Below are 27258 nucleotides of genomic sequence, written 5' to 3'. Positions count from 1 at the left end.
AGATAGTTCTATTTATTAGACAAAAAAATATCTATTTTCTCTATGTTTTTCCTTTGTTTATTGCTTCTACAATTTTCTCTATGTTTCTCCTTTGTTTATTGCTTCTACAAGTATCATTTGTATCTAGAGAAAAAGAAAAAATTGTTAAGATTTTCTTAACAAATATTAAGACTCAAAAGTTAGTATTATGCAGTATAATCTCTCTATAGGAAAACCACTTGGTCACGCTATGTCTGAAGGTGTTTCTCTCTTCTCTGAAGCTGAAGTGGCGTGTGAATCAAAAGGGTACAGTGGCAGAAAGCGAATTTGAAAGCAGGTGGTGGTGAGAGATGAATGATGAGAGCTTACGTGTGATAGGGAATAAATTGGAAACAAATGAAGAAACTTTGTGGCATTTGCATTGAGCCCTTCAATGCACATAACAGGCTACAGGGCCACTGTGTGGAACCACTACGTTCCAATATCAGTGCAGAATGCAGACAGAGCAAAATGCATGGAGGAGAGTGAGGAGTGTGTTATTTGTTATTATGAAAGAGAAGATGTTTGGTAAGCTGTTCATTAATTTTCTGCATATTTTTCTCTGAATGAAAGCATACAATACAGGTAACCAATTGATTGTAAAAAATGATGATCAGGTAAGTTTTTCAAGGACTTCACTCATATTTTGATTCTTCATTTGAAATCTTTCAAGTGTAATAATGAATGATATGTCTTTGGCATGGCAGAATGTTGATTCTTATGTCCCTGCAGTTGCTTGTCAAACACAGAATCATTGTCAGGCATTGAAGCAGGAGGCATAATAATTGCTTTGATAACTTTCTTTTAAGGTACTCTGTAGAACTGGAACTTGGAGGGAGGCCCCCTCTAGGAGTCTAAGACACAATTTTTTAAATGGAAACATATTGAACAAGTGTTTTATATTTTAGAAATTATTCATATATCAGAAATTATCCGTATTTCTGTGTCAATAATTATATCGTATCAGTGTTTCTGCTACATTTATATTTATGTCACTAATTCGTATGTGTGTGAGGTGGTGATGATGGCATCACAAGAAAGTATGTACTGAGACAATCTCTTTTATTAGATTAATCAACTATCTAATCAGTTTTCTCAATCTTGTAGTCATTAATTCCTGAAATGCTTGGAGCAGATTCCTTACAAAGAAGCAAGGAGAATTTAGGGAACAAATCTTTGTTAGCTATCCAAACTTGACTAATCAAATTTTCTTTGTATGATTATAATTTTCTTACTTCATGATAGTCAGATTCTAATTTATTTTTAACCAATACACTCAAAAAAATGTTACATATACTAAAGTATACATTTTTTTTTACTTACTTTTAAACTTAATTGAAAACATTTTAAGATATAATATAATATTAAAAAATTCATCAGTGAAAAAGTAAATTTAAATACAAAAGTTCAAAACACCTCAAACTTATATTTTTAATATTAAAAGGAAATTTATATTAAAAAATTACATACATTGTTACTTTAACATATACTTTTACTGAACATTTATGATGTAATGAACTAACTGCTGATAACTTTCTGCTACCAGCCAATGCTAGCTCTCTAACTAGTTTTGCCTATTACAGAATAAATATCTCTATCTTTTTTTATCTATTTTCTTCCTCTTCATTCTTTGCCACTTAATTCCATTTCTTTCTATTTTCATTCTCATTAAACAGTGTTAGATCCAACCCGCAGAGAATGGGGACATTGATCTCTTCTGCCCAAATGAGAATCCTTTTATGGTTTCAACCTTGTATTGTATTAGACTTCAATATGTGTGAAATGAATCATAGAACCTTTCAAATGTAGAAAGTGCAATTTGGATATTTCTGCTTTCAATCATTGCTACGTTCTGCAAACATTAAGGCAGCTGATGATGCAGGGCAGCAACATAAAATAGGTATCTCTAGCAGATTTCAGCATAATATTCCAATTACAGTTTTATCTGAATTAAGTTTTCTCAAACATATACCAAGTTGCAATAGGCAAGTTGACCATGCAGAAAAGAAGGAAACAATTCTTATAATTGCAATACCCTTTGGTGTAAAACTAATTTTAGTTACAAATCGTGTCATGAACTGAATTCTAATGGAAGCTACAAATTATATTTATTACAAAAAAATATCAATCATGTTTTCCATTCTAACTTCCACTCTGTCGATTTTCTCTCTCTGAATGAATGGCTTATCACCTCCACGTTCTGTGCTTCAGTTCTGATCGGTTTATAAAATTTTCATCTTCCTTACAAGTACAACTCTCAGAAATAATGAGCAAAAGCTAGTCAAGGATAAGATTTACACACAAATGGAGACAAATCTAAGTATGAGGAATACAACCAGGATAAAGAAAGCTTGAATTTGCTATTGATTCGCATCAAATTGTCTATCTATCGGTGAACAGTTTTTTGAACTGTTTGTAACTTTTTTATCTTCTCCTACTTTCCTTTGCTTACAACAATAAACACAGAATTTTCATTTCAAGATGGGAAAATAATGATAAAAATTGAAAAGGGGAAGTAGGAAACTGAAAAAACCAGATCAACTATGAATGCAGCACTATTGTGTTCTATAAATTACAATCAAACCAGATCAACTATGAATGCAGCACTATTGTATTCTATAAACTACAATCAAACTGTCTACGAGAAGAAACTATAACAGTGACCCTTTTTTAGTTTAGAGTTTATGTTGTAGTTGCAGCACCTGTTTGTTTCTTAGGGCAATCCGAAAAACCATGACCTTTCTCACCACATTCATAGCACGTCCTCCTCTTCATCTTGCCACTTACTGTGGAACTTGATTTATCACCATCAGCTCCATTCATCTTGCCACTTCCTAAGGAAGTTGATTTATCACCATTATCAGCTCCATCAACTGGGGAGCTTTTATGAGTTCCTGGTTTTTTCTTCAGAGGAACTGCACAACTTATCCTGACAGGTCTCTCAGACAAATCAATTTGGTCCAATGTAAGTGCTCTTTTCAGTGACTGACTATCACTGAAATCCACATGAGCATACCCTCGAAACTGTCCCGTCTCCTTATCCATACCAAATCGTATGGACGTTATCTCACAATTACTGAAGAATTTCCTCAGTTCTTCCTCTGTTATATCCCATTTCAAATTCCCAACATATAATCTATTGTACCCCTCCAAAATTTCTGGAGCAAAATCCGGTGCTTTGTTGGCTCGCTTTGTTTTATATGGTTGGATTTTAAGAAAGAGTCCTCCCCTGTTACAATTAGTGTTTCATGAGAAATGCTTAAAAAACAGTAAATCATGTAAGCAAGAAAGAAAACTGCCAGTGTTACTAACATGTCAGCTCCATCAAGAGCCAATGCCCGTTTAGCTGCTGCTTCGGTCTGCAGGAACAATGCCACAAAAATGCGAGTAAGTTATAGTGAAGTATAAACTTAAGAAACAACAAATCTAGTGATGGAAGAAAAATCATGCTAGTATAGTGTGAAGAAGACAAATGTCAAGGGATCTTTTGCAATCTATGTAGCACAAACACCAATACTAGAGACACTGATCTATATATTATATAACTATGAATTATATAAATTGACAATAAAGATCTATTTGCACAAGTATTTTGTGTGATATTTCTCATGGTGATTCAAAATGATTTGTTCTTTAATTTTATAATCATAGATACGGACACACCATTTAGTAGGCTGTCGGAGCCTCGTAGGTTGCAATCAATCCCACCATATAAGGAATTGAAGAATACCAAAACTAATAATGGCAGTGTGAAAGTAAAATTAAGAAAAATGAATAAAAGAATGGTGCATTATTCGTCACTCACCTTAAAACTAATAATGGCAATTCCTCTAAACTTGCCAGTTTCAGGAAAATACATGCAATCAACTTCAGTTATGGTGCCACAGCTTTCAAAATAACTTCGAATATCATCCTCGGTTGAATAATAAGGAATTCCTCCAACATAAACCTTTGTAGGGACATCAACATTGTCTTGACTGAATACACATCACACAACACAAACATTAAAAAACAAAAATCTCACTCACATGAAACAGTGCTATTCATAATGCAATAATTTTATAATAACCTGGTAGTTGTATTGGTCTTGGTTAACTCTGTAGCCTCTGGCGTTTCCCCTGCACCATTAGAACCATTCTCTTCCGCGGTTTTGGGTTTTTTCTTCTTGTTCTTCTTCAGCTTCTTCTTCTTCTTCTTCTTCGTGCTGTTGTTCTGTGGTGTGGTATCGGGAGCCCCATTTGCCACGTCATCGTCCTCTACCTTCCTCTTTCTCTTCTTGCTTTTCTTATTGGCGGAACCCTTTGGTTCAGTTTCAGTTTCCTTGTTGGGTTCCTTTGGAGGGTGTTCGGAAGATCGAAGCTTTCGGAGTTTGTCTCGCTTGGACAATCTGGGTGTGTGGGTGGCAGCGTCCAAAAGGGTTTTGAGAGAGTTGGAAGATGAAGGAACTAGGTGGGTATGATTTTCTTGTTGGAGCAATTTAGCTCTGAGCTTAAGCTTCAGTTTCCTGTTTGATAGAACCATTTCAACAGCCCCACTTATGGCTGCAACTCCACTCTCAAACCCTCAATACAGAATCACAAACAAAAGGGTTTTGTGGAAGACGCGGCAAACGACGCCGTAAACTCGGATGGTATATTGAACCAGGTTTTTGTTCTTTTGGGCTTCGAAAGCCCAGGAGTTACTTGTCTGGGCCTTTACTAATCATGGGTATTTCTTCCCGCACCCCTACATTTCTCTTCCTGCACCCTTACATTTTTTGAAATACCAAGAATAATTTTGGGTGATTTCGAAATAGGATTCTGTAAGCAAAAAAGTGTTTCCAGAATAGGAAATATGGAAGATAAAAAACCATTTCAAAATATTCTTTTCAGAACACATTTTTTTTAATTTTCAGAATGTTAAATCCAGAAATCATAAATTGTGTTCCAGAAAGTATATTTCAAAAATATTTCAGAAAAAATAATTTGAAAGTCATTTTTAAAATGAATAAAATGGTTTTTTCTGAAAATAATGGGTGCTGAAAACCATTTGTTGGGGTGCAGAGAGAAACACCCTCATACAATAGGCTATTACATCCTGCACTCCTTTATATTCATGCATTCCATGTATTTTGGATCTAGAAAATGAATGTGAAAATTTATTAATATATTTTTTAATTTAAAAATATATTAATAATTTTTTAAATTTAAAAATATATTAATAAATTTTTAAATTTAAAAATATATTTATGAATGTATTAATATATTTTGAAACAGAATAATATATTTTCGATTTTACATTTCAAAATACATTTAAATTATTATTCAAAATAGAGTTGCTTTATCAATCTGTATCAGAGATATTTTTAACATTTCACCATCTACATAGAGTACAGTTTCACACCACGTGGGTGCAGAATACTATGGGCCATAGAATATAGCTATTAAATGTTATGATATAACAATAAATATTAATTAATTAAAATATATGTAATTATAATATGCAATTGTTTGGTTTAATCTTCCTAGTAAAATCTGACAAAACAACATTTCCACACTCAAAAGTATGCTGTTTGTTGAGGTTTTAATTTAATCAGCTTTTAATTATTTTTATTGATTTAACTATTTAATTTTTTTTATTTTGAATGCTCAGTTAGTTATTAGTTAATTATTACCACAAGATAGAAGAATGACAATTTTATTATATATAGAGACAAAGCAAGAAAGAACAAAAGAAATATATACATATATATATATATATTATGTATGTATATATATGTATATTATGTATGTATTTATCATCATCTATTTTCTTCAAGCTAAGCCAACCTTTGGAACTGACTTTTCATATGATTTTCCATAGTTAAAGTATCAAAGCAACTTCCATCTGATGTCTCTATCTTTGGAGGGTCTTCTCTGATTAGCTCAATTAATGTTTTTGCCACTGAAATTTCATCATCACTATTTGTAAATCCCATGAACTTTATCCCTCTTAGATGCTCCAATTTTGTACATTTAGTTCCTCTTATTAAACTTGATCTGGTCTCTGGAGTTGAATAACTTGTAGAATCATTCTACATTCAAACAGTGATAAAGAAAAAGAGTCACCAATTGAAGTTTAGACTATACCAAAACAAGAACATCAATTGATTTCAATGGTACCATCACAAAAAGTTGCTCCAAGGCAGGGCATAATTGCAGAAAACAGACTAAGGAGTTGATGCTGTTTTCAGCCTTATGATTGTGAATCCACCATAGCTCTCTTATCTTATAGAATATGAAGTTCCCACTTGCAGAAATCGATGGCCAAATCAATGTCTGCAAGAAAAAGAAAAACTTTCGGAGTTATAGGTTGTGTATACTCAAGATTTGGTATAATCATGAACTGTTCTATTCATAAATCACTGTAATGAAAGGAAAAATTTCCACTGTTCTGCACTTTATTTGATTTTTTTTATCAACCATGAACAATATATACAAATGAACTAGAGAGGTGATTCAATCCATTTACAAATAAACAAGAACAACCTAATAACATAACACCTTACAAATAATTACACTAAACCAGCAATAGTTGATGGAAAATAGTAGAAAGAACATGTGCATACCTCAAAAGTCCACTCACACAAACTGAGAGTTTCACAGTTTTTTATTGTTAAAAGAGTCTGGTTGAAATCTTGAGCCTTCAAGTCAGAAAAGCTTGGTCCTTGTCTGAAATCAAGCATGGCATACCTGAGATTGAAATGAGATTCTGGCCAAATCCTTGGAAGTGGTCCACTATATCTGAAATTTTTAAGCTTGGAAGTTCTAAGATGGAGAAACTTCAATTGGGGGCAGTCTAATATGGTTAACATGTGAAGCTTTGATTCAGACTCAATGAATAAAGACTGCAATCCAGTGCACTCAACAATTACCAACTTCTCAAGATGCTCCAAACTTGAAACGATTGAGGAAGCCACCAAACTTGTCAAGTGACTCACTGATTTCAAATAGAGTGTTTTGACCAAGAAAGTGTGGTGTGTGATGATATTATCCTTGTTGAGCATGAACTGCAGTTCATACTTCCTCTCAAGGTGTTTGTTCCCAGCAGGGAAGTCAAGAAGAAGCTTGCTGTTGGTTGCAATGGATGCAAAGAGTGCAGAGTCTTTAGCAAAGTGAAATTGAAGCTTGCGTGGATATTTGAGTGGATCAAGCTCTTCAAAACGAGCCAGAAAGGCAGCAACAACACCAGCTACATCTTGTGTGGTTCCATGCCTAACAAGGACTTGGTTCCACAAGTCTCTCCACCTGGTAGATATGAGGCTGGTTTCTAGTGTTGATTCATTTGGCAGAAAAGAAACTATGGACCTTAGAACTTCATCTGGCAGATTGCTAAACAAATCCTCCATGAGTCACTGATGTTTCAACAGTTGATGAGAATGGAAAGGGTAGGTGGCTATGAGGTTAGAAAACTCAGAACTGATGTTTTGTCACTGCTATGAAATGTGGATATTTATGCATAGTTCTATCTTCCAGTCTAATGCATATCTATCTGTTGGTCTTGTCTTGGTGTTTATTTTGGGTTGAATTCAGTTCTAAGGGTCAACCTATGCGTTTAATGTTATGTGCTATTTCAGTGTCTTAATTGATAAGACTGAATTGGATTTGAGCAAGATAAATAGTGTGGATGTGCTTATTCCACAACCTCAGATAAAGCTTATTTTCTTTTTCTGTCAATGGTTTTCAAGAAGGTAAAAATTACACAACTAAAAAATTCTGAGCTTCTCTGTGGCATTTGAAACCAAATTAATAATGACAGATATGGTCAAACAAGACAAGTCTGGTGAATTTAGGAGCCTCTCTGCTTTCTAGAATCTACAACATCATATGACAAACACAAATTGCTCATTCTTATCAAACAATTCAACAACATATATATATTTTTATTCTTTTCAACCTTTTCTTTTTTAGTCACTCATAATAAACATATTATATTCTGTTGTTCTTGTAAAGGGGCTCATTCTTATCAAACAATTCAACAACATATATATCTTTATTCTTTTTAAAAGAAAAATAGTCACTTATAATAAATATATTATATTTTGTTTTTTACATGGCAATACAAGAAAATCATGAAATAGAAACCAATTTTTAGAGACCAAAATAATTAGTTGCAATAGTAACTAAATTAAAAACCATTTTTGAAACTAAACAAAAGTTTGGTTTCTAATTTAGTTTCTATTATTGTTAAATAGTTTCTAAATTGGTATCTAATTAGCAACCAAGGTTTTAACTACCAATTATTTAGTTTCTAAAATTGGTAGCAAAAATTTTGGTTGCTAATTAGATACCAATTTAGAAACTATTTAACAATAATAGAAACTAATTTAGAAACTATTTTTTTTTTAGTTTCTAAAATGGTTTCTAATTTAGTTACTATTGTAACTAATTATTTTAGTCTCTAAAAATGGGTTTCTATTTCATGATTTTCTTGTAGTGGGGGTTGAGACATTAACATTTCTTATTGACTTGGTAATTTCTTTTGTTTGTGACCATGTTTTCTTCCTTGATCTTTCACTTCTCGTGATCGGATTTTGACTATTCATCAGAAAGTACACTTAAAAAAAAAGTTTTTCAATGTTTAAGGAAAATACTCGGTATACCAATACAATAAATATTGTAATAATAACCTACTTTATTTTATTTCATATTTATATTTTTAGGATATTAGTCTTTGGAAACTGTTCTTTATAAAACATTTTCATGAGTAAAATGTTCTCGTACAAGAATTTAAGGTTATCCTGTCATATGGCAAGAGACACGCAGTGTAAGGTGAATCATATTTATTTTTGTTAATTGATTAATGTGTTCCAAATTATTTAATCATCATTTTGAGAAGGCTAAACATACTTTAATCGTCAATTTGAAAGAGATTAAGAATAGTTACAAGACGTGCATGAGAAGTAATTGCAGATTCAAAGGAATGCAAGTAATTTTCCATCGTTTTTAATTTGGTTAAAATTTTGTGAAGAAACTACTTGGCCCTTTTGTCAGAGGAATGTCCTTTTCATCCACACAAGAATTTGAAGTGTATAACTACAAGATTGAATTTGAGTCTTGTGATTTCGTTTTCTACAAACATTCTAAGCAAAATTATTTCTTCAAATAGAAGTAAAAGAAAAATCTAGAAATCACTACTTGCAAGGGGTTCATGACCATCATCACCAATGAAGATGTTATCATAGAGAATGGCAGCAGCAGCTGAACCAATGAATGGGCCAAACCAATAGACCCAGTGATGGGTCCATGACCAGCTAACCAGGGCTGGCCCAAAGGAAACTGCTGGGTTCATTGATGCTCCATCAAAAGCCCCACCAACCAAGATGTTGGCACCCACAACAAGCCCAATTGCTAATGGGGCCACAACACCCACATTCCCCCTCTTTGGATCCACTGCTGTGGCATAAACTGTGTACACCAGACCAAAAGTCATCACAATCTCAAAAACTAGTGCATTCCACACTGACACCCCAGATGACAGAGAAAAACCTGTTGTTTCCTGCACAACACAATCAATACTATTATTAAAAAGTTTTAAGTTTAGCTCAATCTCATAAAACTGATTTATAAGATAAGGTTTGAATCCATTTATATATTATGAAATGTTTTAATCTCTAGTTAATGTGAGATTTTCAACAAATTCTTTCATACTGAGATTACCAACTCGTGCGTGAGACTATATATTATGAATGATTATAGCTCATGGTATGATAAGTTCAACAAATAATCGGTAGGATAAGTTCGAAATGGTTCTAATACCATATTAAGAAATGAAATTTAAGTCTAACTCAACCTCATAAAACTGATTTGGGTGAGATTTGCATCCACTTATCTATTTGGATCATGGAAAGTGTCACCAATTTGTTGGATTAAAGTGAAAATGAAATAGGATTGGATTTACCATTCCACCAGTAGTGTAGTTGAGAAGAAAGCAAGCAACAACTGAACCAAGTAACTGTGCAATCCAATAGAGAATACTTTTCAAGAGGGTTATGTTTCCTCCAATGAAAGCACCAAATGTGACTGCAGGGTTCACATGGCCACCAGAAATGTTTGCCCCCACAGAAACCGCCACAAATAGCCCAAATGCATGAGACAATGATGCAAGTACAAGACCATCAGGAGTTGCAGGTCCATTCCCTGTAAGTTTACCTGCCACAACAACTTCTCACCAAACATGCCATACAATCCTAAAATCCTCACAATCCATCAAACACAAAACATGTCAATTATAAAGTTTTTTCTATCACCAACAATACATACATATCAAACCCATATAAAAAAACTAAAATAACCATACACTAGAACACTTTCCAAACAACCACTTAACCCTGCAAAAAAAACCACAACGTTCCAGACAACTATAAAGTTTAACAGACAAAATTGTTGTCAGGTAACATGATTATTATAAAAGTAAAAAATATGCTGCACATAACATATTATCCATGTATAACAGCAACAATGATAGATTCAAAAAAGAGGATAAAACAAAACACATAGTTAAGGTACTCACTGTAGGCCATGCCAGAGCCTTGCCCTGCAAAAACAAAAATGAGCATTGAGAAGAACTCAGCAACTGCTGCTTTGATGGCAGCAGGATTGCTGGCCTCTCTGGGGGACCCAATTGCAATTCTGTACACTGCCATTAGCTAAGGAATTGTGTTGTGTTGTGTTGTGAGTGTGTGCTTCTTTCTTATTAGTTTGGTTAAGAGTGTGCATGAAATTGTGTTGTGTGAGCTTTGTTTGCTCTTCAAATAACAAAACCAAAGGCTAAGGAAACGGTCCAATTGTACCCGGTAATACTGTGCAGAATCACGTTATGCAACGGAAGAAGAGGGTCTTGCTGCATGGAATCACTTTTTTCTGACTTCATACCAATAACTGGTTCCACTTTTGACACATTTGTGGCTGTGATTTCATGCACATGTAACTGCATGCATGCATGAGATAGCCACTCATCTTCTTGGTACGTGTTATTCCCTAAGGTTTAATTAATTCATCAAAATTAATCTTTGTGCATGCATGAATAATTGATCTCTCAGTGACTGTGTTGTTCTAATTTACCATGAAACTTGAGAATTAATCTTATATGATAAACAACACATATAATAAAGTTTTACATCGACCATAATCATTCACGTAATCTTAAAACTAATGATGGTCAAATGTCACTGCATAATACTTTTTCTCCTGAGAAAAATAAGTTATGTGTAAAATAATTTTAAATCGTTGTCCGATTATAAATAATGATAAATTGGTTGACTTTATTACGAACCATAATTTCAAATTAGTTGATAATATAAAAGTGTTTACGTATCAACAGTTACTGGTTTAAACTTTAATGATATTTTTAAATGTGTGTTCAAATTAATAGGTTGGACTTTCTTCTATGTTTACGTATTAGTTTCATTTTCAATTATAGATATGCTATTTAAATAAAGGACCAACTTGTGTAATTTTTTTCAATTCCAACTAAATTATGATATCTTATCATTATAATTATTCATGTTAAATTTAGAATTTTGAAAAAAATAATCAAATAATGTAACATTTAATAAGAGTTGTGATTATATATACATTCATCTCTCTATATATTTATATGAGTGATTGGGTCCTTCACTCATTTTATCTACTCTTTCTCTTCTTCTATATAAAAAAAAAATACTCTTGACTGTAAAAGGGGTAGTTTTGTCAAAAGCTCTGAAAAATATTGACAGTACGTGCGAGAAAACAAAAGGTGAGGTGCAAATAGAAGCACCCAATTTTTTTGAGAAGCCCTAAACTCATCTTCGTGATCATGAGCATTTCTCAGCAGGCTGCTTCTTCCTGCACCTCCATACCTTCTTCTCGCACCTCCATAGATTTTCGTATTTCCAAAAATACCTCTCTGTAGTATTCTGGATTACATAATCCGAAAGTTATTTTTCAAATTTGTAATTAGTTTTTGGATTATATAATCCGGAAGCCTTTTTTGAGATGCATGATTACTTTCTGGATTACATAATTCAGAAGTCTTTTTTAACTTCTGGATTATATAATCCGGAAGTATTTTTTCAAATACGTTTCCGGATTACATAGTCCGGAAGTTATTCTATGGAGGTGGCACAAGAATGATAAAAATGTATTTTCATGTTGTGTATAGAAGTAGCATAAGAAGATATGGAGGTGCAGGAAGTAACAGTCTTCTCAGCAAGCCCACTCCACCTTAACTCTAAACATATAAAGACATTTTTTCTTGCACCTCCATGTATTTCTTCTACACCCCACAATTATGAAAATTTTCAATTTTTCTTCTGTGATTGTATAATTCTTAAGTCAAAATTTCTTATGAATTACTCAATCTAAAAAGTTTCTATATCACATAATTTGAAATTTTAACTTTTTATTTACATAATATCTACAATCCAAAAGCCACGTGACCTTCTTCATCGAAAAATGGGTGAGTAGGGGTTGAAGTCGCGTCCTAAGTTGAAAGTTGCGACAGCGAGAGAGATATCAAGGTTGTTAGCGAGGAGTTCGATGTTGGTGGTAATTTTCTTCTCGATAATAAATATTGTTGAAAAAGAAGTTAAGATGATGGATTGAGTTATGCAATCCGAAAGCTAATTTTCAGATTGTGGAATCCAAAAAGATTTGTCTTAGAAAGAATGACTTTGATATTGTATAATTTGGAAACCAAAGCTAACTTTCGGATTCCAGAATCTAAAAAATTTGTTTTAGAAAGAATGAGTTTGATATTGTATAATTTGAAAACCAAAAATTAATTCTAGATTGCATAATTAGAAACACTTTTAACCTTCAGATAGAACAATTTGGAAATGACAAAAATGAGAATTTCATATTTATGAAGATCCAGAAAAAAAAAAATGTATGGGGGTGCATAAAAAATGCCCAATAAATAATTGTCCCATTGGCATAAGTGGAATTATCCAATGAGATGTTGAATGAAAAAGAGAAAAATGTTTGGTTGTGATATATGGTCACAGGCTTCTAGCCACATCAAAAGGCTTAAATTCTATGGTACAGCATACACTATCTCAGAAGTGAAGCTCTAAACCACTTTCAACTATGATACTTTCTTCCTCCTCTTTCACTTGGATTTCACCCTCTTTCTCCCCTAAGGTCTGTCACACAAATTCTTTCTATTTCACTAACACAATGTTCTTCTCTGTACTCAACTCCTGTTCATGCACCCTGCTTTCCACTGTTTCAGCTAAACTTGCCACAATCAAACCATTTGCCTTGCAACACTGCAACTTCATCTCCAAACAACACTGCCTTTTGTGCATTGGAGACAACCTCCACTGGAGAAAGTAAGCACCTAAACTCACTTTCCTAGTGCAAAAGTGCTTCAGATTATGTCAATTTCAACCACACCAAAATCAATGATAATCAACACTCTGGGACCTCAAATCAATTTCACTTTACAAGGAATAATTCAATGTCCTTGCAAGTCAAAAACCATAAATCTATCTTCAATTCTTCATTAAATCTTGCTCTGAAATGAATTTACTGTGGCTGAGACAGTAATATAAGTAGAACTGAAACAGCTTGCATTCAGAAAATTGAACTATTTCCTAGTTTTTTTTGTTTTTGGTGAAAAATCAGAACATTATCTTCTGTAGTACTGGATTTTGAAATGACTTGTTGAATGTCTTTTATGATTTTCAGGCCACTTCCAGAGAAGACCACTATTGTTGGGAATTGGAGCTTTAACTGCAAATTTACAACTGACAAATTTGGCATTTGCTAGAGGTATTCATACTTGCTGATGTGATAATAATTTGTGTTATTAAGTTTCACTTCACCAAAAGGATCTTTGTTCATATGCTAAACTGAGAGAGTAGTCATAGCATGGTCTTCTGAAATTTTGGAGTTTCATTACCCTTTCTTCCGTAGAAAAACCAGACAGATACCAAGCTTTTGTGGACTATGAAGATGGGTATTCTTATGTATATCCCAGAGATTGGAAGGTGAGAAATAAGAACCATGTTAATCTTATCACAAACTCTATTCACAACCATACAAAATCATTATATATAAACTAATTTTCTACAAGTTTGAATGTATCTCGTCTCCCTAGGAATTTGACTTCTTGGCTCATGATTCTGCATTCAAAGACAAACTCCTACAGTTACAGAATGTAAGGGTGAGATTTATACCAACAGAGAAGAAAGACATAAGAGATTTGGGTCCTATGGAAGAGGTGATGCTGCAAAAGTGTGTTCTGATGTTATTTTCTGAACTCTGTAGTGTGCTTTACACTTACCAGTTTGTATCTTAACCAGGTCATATACTTTTTGGTGAAGCATAGATATGCTGCACCAAACCAAATACCAACAATAAATGGCATGGAGGAGGTTTCTTCTTTACTTTTTCACAATGTTTTTTTTGTATGAAGTATGTGTCTTAGTGAAGTAACAAGTATTTTTGACTTGTGAATGCAGAAAACCATAGATGGAAAACATTACTATACCTTTGAATACATACTTACATCACCAAACTACTCCAGTGCCTCCATTGCAACAATTGCTATAGGAAATGGTAAGTAACCAACTATCTCAATTTGTGACTAGACTCGAACACGTGTTTTAAATGGGTGTCCATGTCGGATACGACACTAGTACGATACGTATTAGTGTAGTATCCAATTCAAAAAATATTTATTGAATTTTTAATAATTTTAGTACAGTTCTAACATTATTTTAAAAATAAGAAATACATTAATTTTTTAACATCTCAAACTTATTATATAAATTTTTATTATAAAAATAAAAAACAAATCATTTTTAACCAAATATCTTTCTGTTAAAAAATTAAAACATAACTTATGCACATAAATTTTTATTGTCTATTCATATAATTTATAATTATACAATATATATATTTATATTTTTATGTCCTACATTTTTAAGATTATCTCCGTATTTGTATCGTATCAGTGTTCAGTATATATGTTATATAACTAACAAACAACATGGACCTTTTGCAGGAAGGTACTACACTTTAATTGTGGGAGCCAATGAAAGGCGATGGAAAAGAGTAAGAGATGAGCTTAAAGTGGTAGCAGACTCTTTCAGGCTTCTTGACATCTGAAGTGTTTAAATGTGCCTACAGATGAAGTTTGATTTTAAATATATGTATATCAGAGTAAATATAATAATTGTATTCTTTATAGCATTAATTAATACCAATAATGGAGCAGGACACGTGTTACGTGGTGGTGCAAACAAACCCAATTTGTTCCTCCTCTCTTATAATTAGGATTCAGGAGTAAAAAATATATTGTTATCGAATATGGTTTTTAAGATGAAAACTACATCATCGTGATCCCTGCTTTTCAGGAATTCAACTTGACAGATCCAACTATTTTTGTGAAGGTTAAGTTAATAGCCTTTCTTAGGGTTTACACATGATGCATACAAAAACAAGGAGAAAAGACTTATCTTCCTTAAAATTCTGCTACCCTAATAAGTTTAAGGATCTTTTCCTATAAAGATTGAGCCAGCTGAAGAACGAATCATATTTTGAAGGCAAAGGGTGCGCTTCAATCAAGGCTTTTTCTGAACCTTTCTTCTAAATATATTCTTCATCTTTTATGCTTATTTGATGGTTATAATTATGCATTGTTTGTTTGTAATTTTTTTCTTTGGAAGAATTGTTCTCCTTTTTTCCTTCTATACCTATTTTGTGAAACATTTTTGTATCCTCTTTTGTGGTTTGTTTTGTATTTTTTTTTCAAGCCATCGTCAGAATGACATTTTTCTTGTTACCCGGTGATCTCTGTGGAAACTGTTCCAGATGAAAAATCTCTCCAAGTGGATTTGGGGTGACAAATCATAACGTTAAAAAAAAATTGTCAGGGAAACTATTAGACTAATTAGATTGTATAATTATTAGAAGAAATAAAACCAAATCTGACAAATTGTGAACATCACGTTTCTGGGAGAAAAGAACCTTAAAAATGATTATTAAGAATCATGAGTTCCCACGAAATGTAGAACAGAAGATTGGTTCCTTAAAAGCTATGTAAATCCCACATTTCCAATTGTCTGTTTGTAAGTTTATTAGTTCAACACAAAAAATAGCAAATTAATTAAGATAAACAACTATAAGAATGTATGAAACTAGTTGGCAAAAATACACGTGGAAATCTGCATCTATAATCTAAGGACAAAAAAACTCAAGAACTCGTGTAATTCAAACACTAAAAGGAACTGCTTCTAAACTATGGCTATGTATATACAGAGGTTTTACAACACTGGAGACTGTATTCTACAATTTTCACAAATGAAGAAAAAGTACAGAGTGAACAAGTTGATGATCCACGCTTGAGAGAGTGGAAGAGTGAAAAGGAAGTCCAATAGAATACAAGAGTAACTCAGCTGAATTAGTGTTGATTCCGCCGCCTTCCTCTCGTCGGAAAACAAAATCAATATACCGTGGAGACAACACCTTGGGTCAGCCTAAACTGCTTGCCTCCAAAAGAATACGCATACACAGCTTCAATACTCAAATCAACCAAATTCCAGATTTCTATATTCAAATCCTACACTATCCCTGCCACAGCACCCTCTTCCTATGCCTGCTAATGCCTGAGTGCTGATCCAATACTCCCATTCTTGCTACAGGCGAGCCTCCACCTGACATTGGAAAGTTCCATCAGGTGCTGCAATCATCAGTCATTCAACTCAAGTAGTTTATGAAACAATTCTCATGAACCAACCAACATTAGCTGCAACTACTCACGTTGGATACTCCCATTCTAAACAAGTCGGTGCTGACGCAAAGCCTTACCAAAATGAGGTTGCATTAATCGGACATACAGACCATTTTTTGCCACCAATGAATCATGGGTCCCCTCCTCAACTATCCTTCCTCCATTTAGAACTACTATGTTGTCCACGTGCCTCATCATTGCAGCTCTGTGTGCTATTAAAATAGTGGTTTTGTTTCCCATTATTAGGGTGTCTAGAGCCTCTTGCACCACTCGGCTTGACTCAGATTCAATTGAGGAACTAGCTTCGTCCAGCAACAAAATAGGAGCATTTTTAAGAATTACCCTTGCAATTGCAATTCTCTGTTTTTGTCCGGGAGTTAAGTCAACACCTCTCATCCCAACATGAGTGTCATAACCATGAGGCAAGCTACTGATGAAGTGATGCGCATTTGCTATTCTTGCAGCCTCCTTTATTTCAGCTTCACTGGCATTATGCCTGGCATATATGATGTTTTCCCTTATGGTTGTTGAGAAGATAATGGGTTCCTGCTGAACTAGACCAAGGTGGCTCCTCAACCATCTCAAATTATATTGCTTTAGATCCCTCCCATCTAGCAAAACTTGGCCAGAAACTGGATCATAGAATCTCTCGATCAAAGATATTACTGTACTCTTCCCTGATCCTGAAACTCCCACTACAGCAATTGTTTGTCCTCCGTTGACTTTGAGGCTAAAATTGCTTAATACCAACACTTCTGGCCGAGAAGGATAACAAAAATCAACATTTTTCAACTCAATGCTCCCATACACATTGGGTGGCTTCGTTGCTTTGCTATCATCCGGATCAATCTTAGGCACACGATCAATAATTTCAAACACTGATATGAGAGATTTACGTCGCTTAAGTATGTAAGGAGCCAACCCAAAAGGCTCCACAAGGGCAAATGTAGCAAATGAGAAAACCATGTACTCCTTGAGAGCGGTAGGCATCTCCACATATTCCTTATTTACACATATTGCAGTGTACCAAAGTAGAAGAGCATTACATGCAAAGAGCAGAAACTGTGAAAAGCCAAATGCAAAACCAATGGCCACTCCATGAAGAAAGCTTTTCTTAAATATTTTATTTAACTGTAACTGGTAGAGTTCCATCACCTTATTACCAGCACAAAATGCAACAACAGTGTAAATATTCCTAACTGCGTCTTCAAGAACCAAAGATGCCTTTCTGTGCATTTCTTGTATGCCCTTTGAAAATCCAGCAAGCCACAATTTCTGCAAGATTAAGGAGATTGTTTAACACATGCATCATGCTAACCACAAAAGCAAATTAATAAAAACATCATTATGCATAGCCAGCATTATCAACAGTCATTCACAAAAGTTAGCAAAAGCAGGTCCGTTAGCTTTAGTAATTGAATTAAACATAAATTGACATAAATAAGAATTTCCATAAATGAAAATGAAACCCCCATGAAGAGGTATAAGTAGCATTCAATAATGGTACCCTTGATCCTGCAAGGGAATAAAATGTAACAAAACTTTGATTTCCAAAGGAAAAATATTAAATCTGTCTTAAGAATAAAACTAGTAAAGACACTGCCAAATTACACTAATTACAGACCATTGATAACTCTAGCACAAAAAGATACATTTATAATTGAAATTATTGCAATGCCACAGATAACTTCAATATAAAATTTGTTAAAGCAATCACAATTAAATGCTTTACTTTCAGTATTTGATGACATGAATGAAACATTGTTTTTAACTTCACAGTGAAATATACACAGATAAATAATACAAAAGAGAGCGAGATATGCACTGATACACAAAGTGAAACAGTGCCATTTTTCCTAAATCAGCCTTTTCCTTTTATACATTAGCTAGTCTTGCACATACACAGACTCCAAGGCATTTCATGGTTTTTGGATTTGTTTTTGCATTCTCGACATTCATGAGGCAAAGGAGACACATTATATTAATTGGTCATAATCACTAGCAATTATTCAACTAACATCCCTTATAATTCACAGTAATGGGAAAAAAGATAACAGACCAACCCACTTAGTGCGAAAATACATGGCTGTTGTTGATACGAAGATGTGGAAAATATGAATTTCAAAAACAAAGAATTTTGCAAGAGGCTTAATTTTTTTACTGACTGTTGACACAAAAAAGAAATACAAGTTCAATCCAACAACCTGACAAAATTACATGGCAAAATAAGAAAAGCAGTTGCAAACCTGGGCAACGGCAGACACACAAAGAACTGGAAGTGTTGCTAAAGCCACAAGTGCTAATCGCCAGTGCAGCAAAACACCAATGAGAAATGCAACAATAACTGCAGCACTGTCCTGTATAAATATAGAAAGACGGTTACTGAAAGCCGCTCGCACAAATGTAGCATCATTGGCCAAGCGCATCGATAGATTGTCAGCACTATTTTCCTCTACATCAAACCATCCAGTTTCATTGCGAAGCATGGCTGCAATGTTATTAAAACAATTTAAGTATAGGGCAGAAGTCCAAATTGTTTATCTTTTAAAGTAATAAATACTTCAAATCTACACACCTGAGAACATCATTCTCCTAACTCTTTCTGTCATTTTCTCCCCCATTATACCAAAGTAGAAATGCTGTAAAAAGTTGGCAACAACTGTCACAATACCCATGCCAGCAATGATCAAGCACCATTTGTCTATCTCCCTTTGGAAGTGATGTTCTTCATCAATTTTATAGTAATCTGTCACCACCAGACCAATAACATAAGCAAGAAGGGGATTGAAAGAACCAAAGATAGCAGCACCTGTGCTTCCTAACACAGCATAAAGCCACTCTGCAAAACTAAGTTCTGCTAGCCTCCAAATTGAGGGTTGTTTTCGATGCCTCGCATCCTTTGTTTCGGTCATTTTCACTGAAAGATCACCAGAATGACTATCAGGCCTGCTAAAAGTCTGCGAATGGGAGCGTTCATTTTTAGGATCAGATGTTAAAAGAGGTGAAACAGGGGATTCTGGGTCAGAGCCATTTGACTTTTGGCGATGCACACATTGAACATCAATCCTGGGTAACTCTGGTAGTCTCATTTCAAAACTATCCTGCCTTTTTATTGATGGCTCCTTATCTGCTGAATCTAAAGATTGCCCATTTTCCATCATCTTCTCAGACGGTGGGCTCCGAATTTTTGGTGATTCTTGTGAATTAAAGAAGCCATCCGAAGGCCGAAATATGGCAGAAACTCTCTGAAGAGAGGGTGACTTTATCATTTTAGGAGATGAAGGTTCTTTGAAGCTGTGACTTTCTGAAGAATCCTTCTCAATTTGGAAAGTTGCAGTCTCCTTGTAGTTGCGAACAGGCATCCTGGATGATGAACAAAAAAAAGTGATTTTTCACCATGCAAATGATGAAATCTTGCAAATTATAAAAAATACACTGATCTCAAACCATTGTGTAACAATTATTAGTTTATTATTATAGTAAAACATTAACAGACTATGCCGCCTCAACCATCACAATATCTGTATTTTAAAAGTCATGTTATATTCTCCACAAACAAAAAAGTGCACGGCAAAAGTTGAAGCATGATTTGAGGCGGTATCAAACCTCTTAGGAAGTTTTGTGGCCTCTTCACATCGAAGAAGCTCTGCATATAAGCCATCCAGGGTCAGTAACTCATCGTGAGTACCCATTTCAACAAGTTGACCATCCTCCATGACAGCTATATAATCAGCATTCTTTATAAGACTAAGCCTTCGAGCAATTATTATTGTTGAGCGTCCCAACATTAGCAGATCCAGAGCCTCCTGAACAGACCTCTCAGCCTCAAAATCAAGTCCACCAGTAACCTCATCAAGAAGAAGAATGGATGGATTTAAAAGCACAGCTCTTGCAATAGAAAGCTTTATTTTCTGTTCTTCTGTTAAAGCTAGACCGGCCCTGCCAACCTGAAAGACAGAACCCTAGTTTAGGAGGTGAATACCAACAAGGATATAATTGAAATACGATCATCCAAAACAACATAGGTTTCATATGATCATTTCAATCAAGATTCACCTGTGTGTCATAACCTTTATCTAATGAGCTGATAAAGGTATGTGCATGAGCTATTTTAGCAGCCTCTTCAATTTGATCCATGGTGGTATCTCTGCCATAAGCAATGTTGTCTCTTATACTCAAACTGAGTAAAGCAGGTTCCTGGGTAACCAGTCCTATTTGACTCCTTAACCATTCCAGTTTCATATTCTTTATATTTTCACCATCTAAAAGAACTTCCCCTGAACCACAGATGGGTAAATTTATTTAAATATGAAAATATATATAAAATGTTTTAGATGTGATTTAGAACAAATTTTCACTAATGATGGGGAAAAATTACCTAAAGTAGGATCATAGAAACGCTCCATAAGGGGAATAATACTACTTTTTCCAGAGCCATTTCTTCCAACAAGTGCCACAGTCTTTTTAGCAGGAACAGTGAGATAAAACCCACTCAAGATAGGGATTTCAGGGCGAGAAAGATAACTGAAGTAAACATTCCGAAACTCTATATTTCCTTGCACAGAAGCTGGAGCACTGCCATCATGATTAAAGGATGAGGATGACCGGCTAATCATCTCAAATAGTCTATAGGCAGCTATTCGCCCTTGATCAAATGAGTAGAAATTTGTCGCTGCTTGATTCAATCCCCTTAATCAAATTAACAAAAAATTGTAAGCAAAAAGTAAAACAAATTAAGAGAAAAATATAAGTTGGTTATGATGCTCACAAGCCACTTAGAATCACAGCAAACAGAGCTGTTATAATTTCACCACCATGAGCTTTTCCATGTATAACCAGGAGCCTTCCAACCCAGAGTTGTAATGCACAAGAACATATTGCAAGCCCATAAGTAAAACCAAGGCCAAGCCCTTGAACAAGACTTATTAATATACCATATCTAAGAGTAGCTTGAAGTGACGTTGCATATGAATATTTAGACAATGTTTCATTTGTAAATGCATACAAGGTCCTTATATAGGAAACTGCCTGCATCACAAGAAAATATATATTCAGAACTGATTATGCTAAAACGATTCATCCAATAATGAGAACTTTACCAAATTCAAACCATTAAAGTAAAAATACAGATAAATGAACTGATTCTCCAAACTTAAAGATAAATAAAGACCTCAAAAAAAAATTCATTCACAATGAACTAAATGACACTCAGATGGGTATAATCTGTCAATTAAAAATTATTTAAGATCTCATATCGATTAGAGATATGACCAAATTATAGTATTAAGCTGGTGTAATCCGCACCTAGCAAGCCGATTTTGTGAAGTTGAGTTAGGCTTAAACCTACATTGTCTAAGAGAGACAACTATTTCTTAATTATAAACAAGAAATTACTAGCAAAAATCAAGAAGCATTTTACTTCAAGGACCATTTCAAAAATTTGTGACTAGTTTTCAATTCCTAATTGAAGGAATAAAGAATAAGGATGACCTATGCTCAACATGCAGTCAGAAAAACCGAGCTTTCAGCCTTGCATTTTTTAGTTGCAGCAGAATGCTGGCATATTTAAGGGTGTTTGTGTGGCTTTAAATATGTTAAAATATGTTCCTGACTTCTCTTTGGCATTATGCTTGTGTCTGCTTGAAGGAAGTTGCTGATATGAAAAAAAATTGGGTAATCTTACTGCAATAGAATTTTCTTTTATTGCTGATCAAAAAAAGAAAAAAAGAATTTTCTTTTTAGAAGAATATCTTATCAACCCCCCTAGTTGTATTTTTTTTCTCTTTTCTTTCTGACAAGTTCTATTTCAATCAAAACATGGATACTATATGAGTAACAGCAATCTCAAGCAAGTCTCATTTCCATAACATGGTAAAGAAAGACATAAAATTTGATTACATCAAAGACCTCTGCACAGCCCAAATTGAAATACAGTTACAGGATGAATTATGTTACAATGAAAGATACAGAATCCCATACATGATATGAGAAACTTTCAAACGTTAAATTCTTTCTTTCTTTTGGTATTTAGTAAAATATTAAAATTTAAATCAATCGAAATCACATCTGAATTGAATATATATATATATATGTGTGTGTGTGTGTGTGTGTGTGCATTACAATCAATGGTTCAACGCAGGAATGAATTGAAGTTTAACTATAAATAACCTGTTCAGCAATGCTGGCTGCTTCAGCATATGCATCTTGAATATTCTCGGCAAGCCTGTGGAGGAATATATTTGATATTCCTCCTGCAGCAACAATAAATGGACCTGTAGCTAATGTTATCAACGCAATCTGCCAACAATTGATAAAAGCAATAACAAGACCACTGAAGAATGTTGCCATATTATGAATATAATTCCCAACCTGCATCATCAAAAGTCAATACACACGGTATGAAATATGAGTTGAGATTTTTCTGGAAAGAATAACAAATTTACAAAGGAGTGAATACTGAATATACACACAACAAGAGCACTACGCACCTTTTCACTAAGAGCAGACTGAATGAGCAGCACATCACTTAATACTTGACTCACAATATCTCCATTATTTCCATATGTATCAAAAAAACTCATATCTTGGTTAAGTAATACTTGGACATATTTTGATCTGATCACAGCAGTCTGCCGTTCTCCAGTAAGAATCCAACATGAAACCTCTATTAAACAAGAAAGATTAGTATTGAACTAAACTTAAATTTAACATCTAATAAGAAATATTCTATGAAATTAATTTACCAATCCAACCAGCAGCAAAAACTCCTCCAGCAATATAAACAATGGTTAAAGCAAGCTGCAGAAAATACATAAGTAAATAAGCATATAAGTCCATTTTTCAAATCTTGTTTACAAACTATGTGCCTCAAAAAATAATTTAAATTCCTAGTTATGATGTCATATGGTTCAACTACTAAATTAACCAGTGCAAAAATGAACAGCCATACTCTTCAGATTCTTGGTTGAAACTTGTTTAAAACATAAACCTACTGTTCATTCATGTGGGTTAAACCATGCTAAATGATGTAATTTCTTCTGCATAATTATTGTCAGTGCAACTTCTCACAAAAGTAATTTAATTGTAAAATGTTAAGTTCTAGTGTGTATATTATTTACTTGCATTGCAACAATAATTGTAATATTCCAACTTGGCAATAATAATTGTTAAATTTTGAAACTTTCTATGCAAGGTCTACTTTGCAAATTATCTTGGGTTCAATTTAGGCTTAGCTTGTTGTTTAAAAATTCCTTCCAAGGAGGATAAGTCATAGCCATCCTATTTAAAAAGTGTTAACGTTTTTCTGCTTAATAGAACTACTGTATTTATAGCACCTGAAAAGAGAAATGACTAATCAAATTTATGAATAATGGAAGAAATTGTTCCCTTCTAAGTTGTGTGCCTTTGTATTTGTAGGGTTTTTTCTGTCGGAAAACGCCGGGGTGATTTGGTACTAATGAGCCATGAGCATTTCATACAAGAAAGTCAAGACACCACTTCCAACTCAAAACCATGCGCTTACCTGAAACCCCTTGTCAAGAAGACTTTCAATACAAGGAATCCTAACAATACAAGATTCGACTACTCACGTGTTCGATCCAGTTTGTAGGGTTTTTTCTGTAAGAAAACGTCGGGATGATTTGGCACCAATAAGCCATGAGCATTTCATATAAGAAAGTCAAGACACCACTTCCAACCCAAAACCTTAAGGCAATGAGCATGTGAGTCTTCTTTCTTATATATTGCTCTTCAGGCTCATTCCACTCAATGTGGGACAAACTCACTTGGAATTCTAACAGTATTGTCATGCAATGAAACCCTAGGTGAAATGCATGTTTTATTATCTTCTGCTTATTACCTATTGTTCAACTTAGTCAAGTTTTGCCCTTCGCCCAAGACTTAATTTTCTTGGCAAATAGAAACAAAAATTCATCCTATCCATCCCTTCCTATACCCAAAATTCGCCCTGCCTTCAACATAACCCCAGAAACTTATATCAACAATTTATGTAAACTTGAGATGAGAGGGAAGAAATTTTTTAAATAGTAAGTAGCTCTAGCCTAGGTCTCTCATATCCAACCAGTAAGTGGCATGCTCCTGGAGAATCTCATCAGTCATCAGGTGGACAAACCAGGCTCTAATTCGCCACCCAAATCAACGTCTTCATATTCCCAGTCTCCTCATTTTCTTAACACCTTTACTCATGCTAATGTTCTAGCATCACTCTTTAAATGTTCAACTAATGAAATCGTTGATATCTAACCCCACAAACAAAGTAAATTTATAACTGCAGAAAGATAGGCAAAAATATATTTGAAACACAGGGTTAATTCCGAGGATATGCGCAACACTTTTGCCAAATTGCCAATGCTGAGTTGGAACCCTAAACAGAGTGTCATCATGCCCCTGATGACTTGGGTGATCCATCCACGAGCTACTCTGACCCGTACAATAAACCCTTATAGAAAGGGAATAAACTAACAAGGGAGAAAGGAGGGAAGGACTAGGCTATGCCATGCTTAGTAGAGTCAGGTCAGCTTTCAATGAAAGTTAATTGCTCAATTACCTCACACAGCACGGCAACCATGGAGATTAAAGCTACAAAAACTAATAGCACAGTACACAAGACTTAATTTCACTGCCTAAGCTAAGCGAAATCAAATTATCAGAAGCTAATTAAAATCCAGAAGCAGCGTACAACAACAACTAGGGTTTCGATAGAAAACGAAACGAAATCGAACCTCCTTGAACCTCCGAAACTGCTCATCCCGCGAACCCAGCTGAGGAACCCAGAGAACCTTGGCGAAGTAGTGCAAGTAAACGACGAGAGCGGTGCCGTGCGCCGCGGCGGCGAGGGAGCCGACGACCATGAGAAACCAGTCGAGGCGATCGGCGCAGGCGAAGAGGCGAGAGAAAGGAACGGCGGCGGGCGGCGGCTCCATCTCCTCGGCCTCCTCCATCTCGTCCTCGACCTCCATCGGCTGCGAGGCGGAGGTCTCGGCGCCGAGGTCGAGGTACGGCGACGGCGACTCCGGCGGCTCCGAAACCTCGGAGACCGGCGTGAGAGGCTGTATGTGCGGCGGGGACCACCCGAACAGCCCCCGAGAAACCATCATATCCGATCACAGCAACACCTCCAACTAACTCGCTGCGACGAAGAATTGGAAAACAGATCGAACAGAATTCAGAGCCCGAGCTCCTCTGTCTCTTCTGTTGAGGAAACGACGTCGTATTGAACGCCGTCGAGGTGGTTGTGAGTTGCGAGGTGGCGGCGGCGTGTGGTTTGACTCGGTCAAAAAAGAGGTACCACACCTTAATTTCTTCCTTTTAAGTTTACGACCCTTCTTCGATTCTTCTTCTTCTTCTTCTTCTTCTTCTTCGCTTTCTGTTTTTTCTTTTTCTTTTTCTTTTTTTTTAAAAAAAATTGAGGTTTTGTTTCGAATAAAATAAATAATAATAATAGAAGAATAATGATAATACGATTACAGCGAGTTTGTGCTGTGAAATTGTGATGGCATGCATGGAAAAAGAAAAAAAGGAGGGTGTTTTGGTAAATTCCCATGCCATGGTGGCGTTGGTAAATGTGTTCACAGCTGGATCATATGCGTTGAAATTACGTTGAGGCCCTTGTGAGAGTCGTTGGAGTGACACGCGTTAAGTGCTGGTATGCTTCTTCTTTTTTTAATAATTGATTTAATATATAAATAAAGTTAAATTTATAAGAAAATTAGTTAAAAAATGAGGAGGCTTTTGTTTCAGGTGAGTGCGTGATTGACGAAAAGTGTCTTTCTCTTATCGACCAAATACTTTATTATTATCTAAAACAAATTAAAATATATTATTTATTAGAAGAATTGAGAAATGAAAATGAAGGAGTTGGTTGGTTGTTTTCGTTATTACTTTTTTACACTTTATGATTATGGGAAAAAGGTTGAAAGGCTTTTATGAAAGTCAATCTTTAAGTTTAGGGTTTTTAGTATATTATTTGTGAATTTCATTAATTTTTTAATTATACTGTGATTTGTGTTGTTTGAAATGGGGAAAATGCAAGGTAAAATAAATTGTATTCAAATAAATAAAATAATAAAATGATTGTTTTGATTAAAAAAAGTAAATAGGATAATTAGGAATGATGTGTTACCTGATGATCTCCTTCTCAACTTTTGAGGTTGTCGTAAACACAGATATTCAGTTGGTTATGGACTATCATCTATGAGTGGAGGTTGATTTGTGCGAGATGGACTATCAAATCCTTGTGAATGCATCGATAGCAGTACGATGATGAAGTTGAACGAAATGTCTATTAAGGTGTTATAATGGAAGTACCAAACATGTTTGACATTGCATAAAACATGTTTTTATGGTATGCAAAACTAGTGAAACTGGTTGGAAATTGTTGGTAGGAAATGTGAGAAAATAGAGTGTGTTGATAATAACCTAACAATGATTTGGATTGAGCAAATGGTTGTTGTTGAGTATAGGAAGAAGAGTCAACATGATAGA

The 27258-nt window shown here is 34.6% G+C and overlaps 5 protein-coding genes across 6 annotated transcripts; 1 reads left to right on the top strand and 4 right to left on the bottom strand.

The window, feature by feature from the left end:
- Window positions 1–2534: 2534 nt before the first annotated feature.
- On the bottom strand, window positions 2535–4636 carry LOC137828228 (phragmoplastin interacting protein 1). Its single transcript, XM_068634708.1, has 4 exons — window positions 4088–4636; window positions 3824–3995; window positions 3331–3377; window positions 2535–3247 (listed from the first exon to the last, which is right to left on the bottom strand). Exons 1-4 carry the CDS (start codon window positions 4537–4539, stop codon window positions 2701–2703), a joined length of 1218 nt encoding a protein of 405 aa, XP_068490809.1. The 5' UTR covers window positions 4540–4636; the 3' UTR covers window positions 2535–2700.
- A 1042-nt stretch (window positions 4637–5678) lies between these two features.
- LOC137829809 (F-box protein At2g39490-like) lies at window positions 5679–7739 on the bottom strand. Its single transcript, XM_068636737.1, has 3 exons — window positions 6605–7739; window positions 6159–6314; window positions 5679–6070 (listed from the first exon to the last, which is right to left on the bottom strand). The coding sequence occupies exons 1-3, from the start codon at window positions 7382–7384 to the stop codon at window positions 5816–5818; spliced, it is 1191 nt and encodes a 396-aa protein (XP_068492838.1). The 5' UTR covers window positions 7385–7739; the 3' UTR covers window positions 5679–5815.
- A 1294-nt stretch (window positions 7740–9033) lies between these two features.
- LOC137829810 (aquaporin TIP1-3-like) lies at window positions 9034–10740 on the bottom strand. The gene is made up of 3 exons (XM_068636739.1): window positions 10549–10740; window positions 9937–10187; window positions 9034–9534 (listed from the first exon to the last, which is right to left on the bottom strand). The coding sequence occupies exons 1-3, from the start codon at window positions 10679–10681 to the stop codon at window positions 9160–9162; spliced, it is 759 nt and encodes a 252-aa protein (XP_068492840.1). The 5' UTR covers window positions 10682–10740; the 3' UTR covers window positions 9034–9159.
- Window positions 10741–12962: 2222 nt separating this feature from the next.
- On the top strand, window positions 12963–15269 carry LOC137829812 (photosynthetic NDH subunit of lumenal location 1, chloroplastic). The gene is made up of 8 exons (XM_068636740.1): window positions 12963–13157; window positions 13249–13348; window positions 13707–13790; window positions 13935–14008; window positions 14119–14241; window positions 14324–14395; window positions 14483–14579; window positions 15028–15269. The coding sequence occupies exons 1-8, from the start codon at window positions 13104–13106 to the stop codon at window positions 15129–15131; spliced, it is 708 nt and encodes a 235-aa protein (XP_068492841.1). The 5' UTR covers window positions 12963–13103; the 3' UTR covers window positions 15132–15269.
- Window positions 15270–16120: 851 nt separating this feature from the next.
- On the bottom strand, window positions 16121–26250 carry LOC137829808 (ABC transporter B family member 20). 2 transcript variants are annotated; one of them, XM_068636736.1, is made up of 12 exons: window positions 25497–26162; window positions 23499–23553; window positions 23244–23419; window positions 22924–23124; window positions 21524–21783; window positions 21134–21444; window positions 20812–21032; window positions 20362–20702; window positions 19331–20118; window positions 19002–19243; window positions 16785–18030; window positions 16121–16678 (listed from the first exon to the last, which is right to left on the bottom strand). In XM_068636736.1, the coding sequence occupies exons 1-11, from the start codon at window positions 25869–25871 to the stop codon at window positions 16801–16803; spliced, it is 4200 nt and encodes a 1399-aa protein (XP_068492837.1). In that variant the 5' UTR covers window positions 25872–26162; the 3' UTR covers window positions 16121–16678; window positions 16785–16800. The 2 variants fall into 2 exon arrangements, with proteins under 2 accessions (XP_068492837.1, XP_068492836.1); XM_068636735.1 differs by having other exon boundaries at window positions 16121–18030; window positions 25497–26250.
- Between the last annotated feature and the right edge of the window lie 1008 nt (window positions 26251–27258).

This window comes from Phaseolus vulgaris, chromosome 7 (genome assembly GCF_000499845.2).
Source record: "Phaseolus vulgaris cultivar G19833 chromosome 7, P. vulgaris v2.0, whole genome shotgun sequence".
Taxonomy (NCBI): Eukaryota; Viridiplantae; Streptophyta; class Magnoliopsida; order Fabales; family Fabaceae; genus Phaseolus; species Phaseolus vulgaris.
The sequence above is the reverse complement of the archived record's forward strand: the minus strand, read 5'-3'. Positions and strand labels throughout refer to the sequence as shown.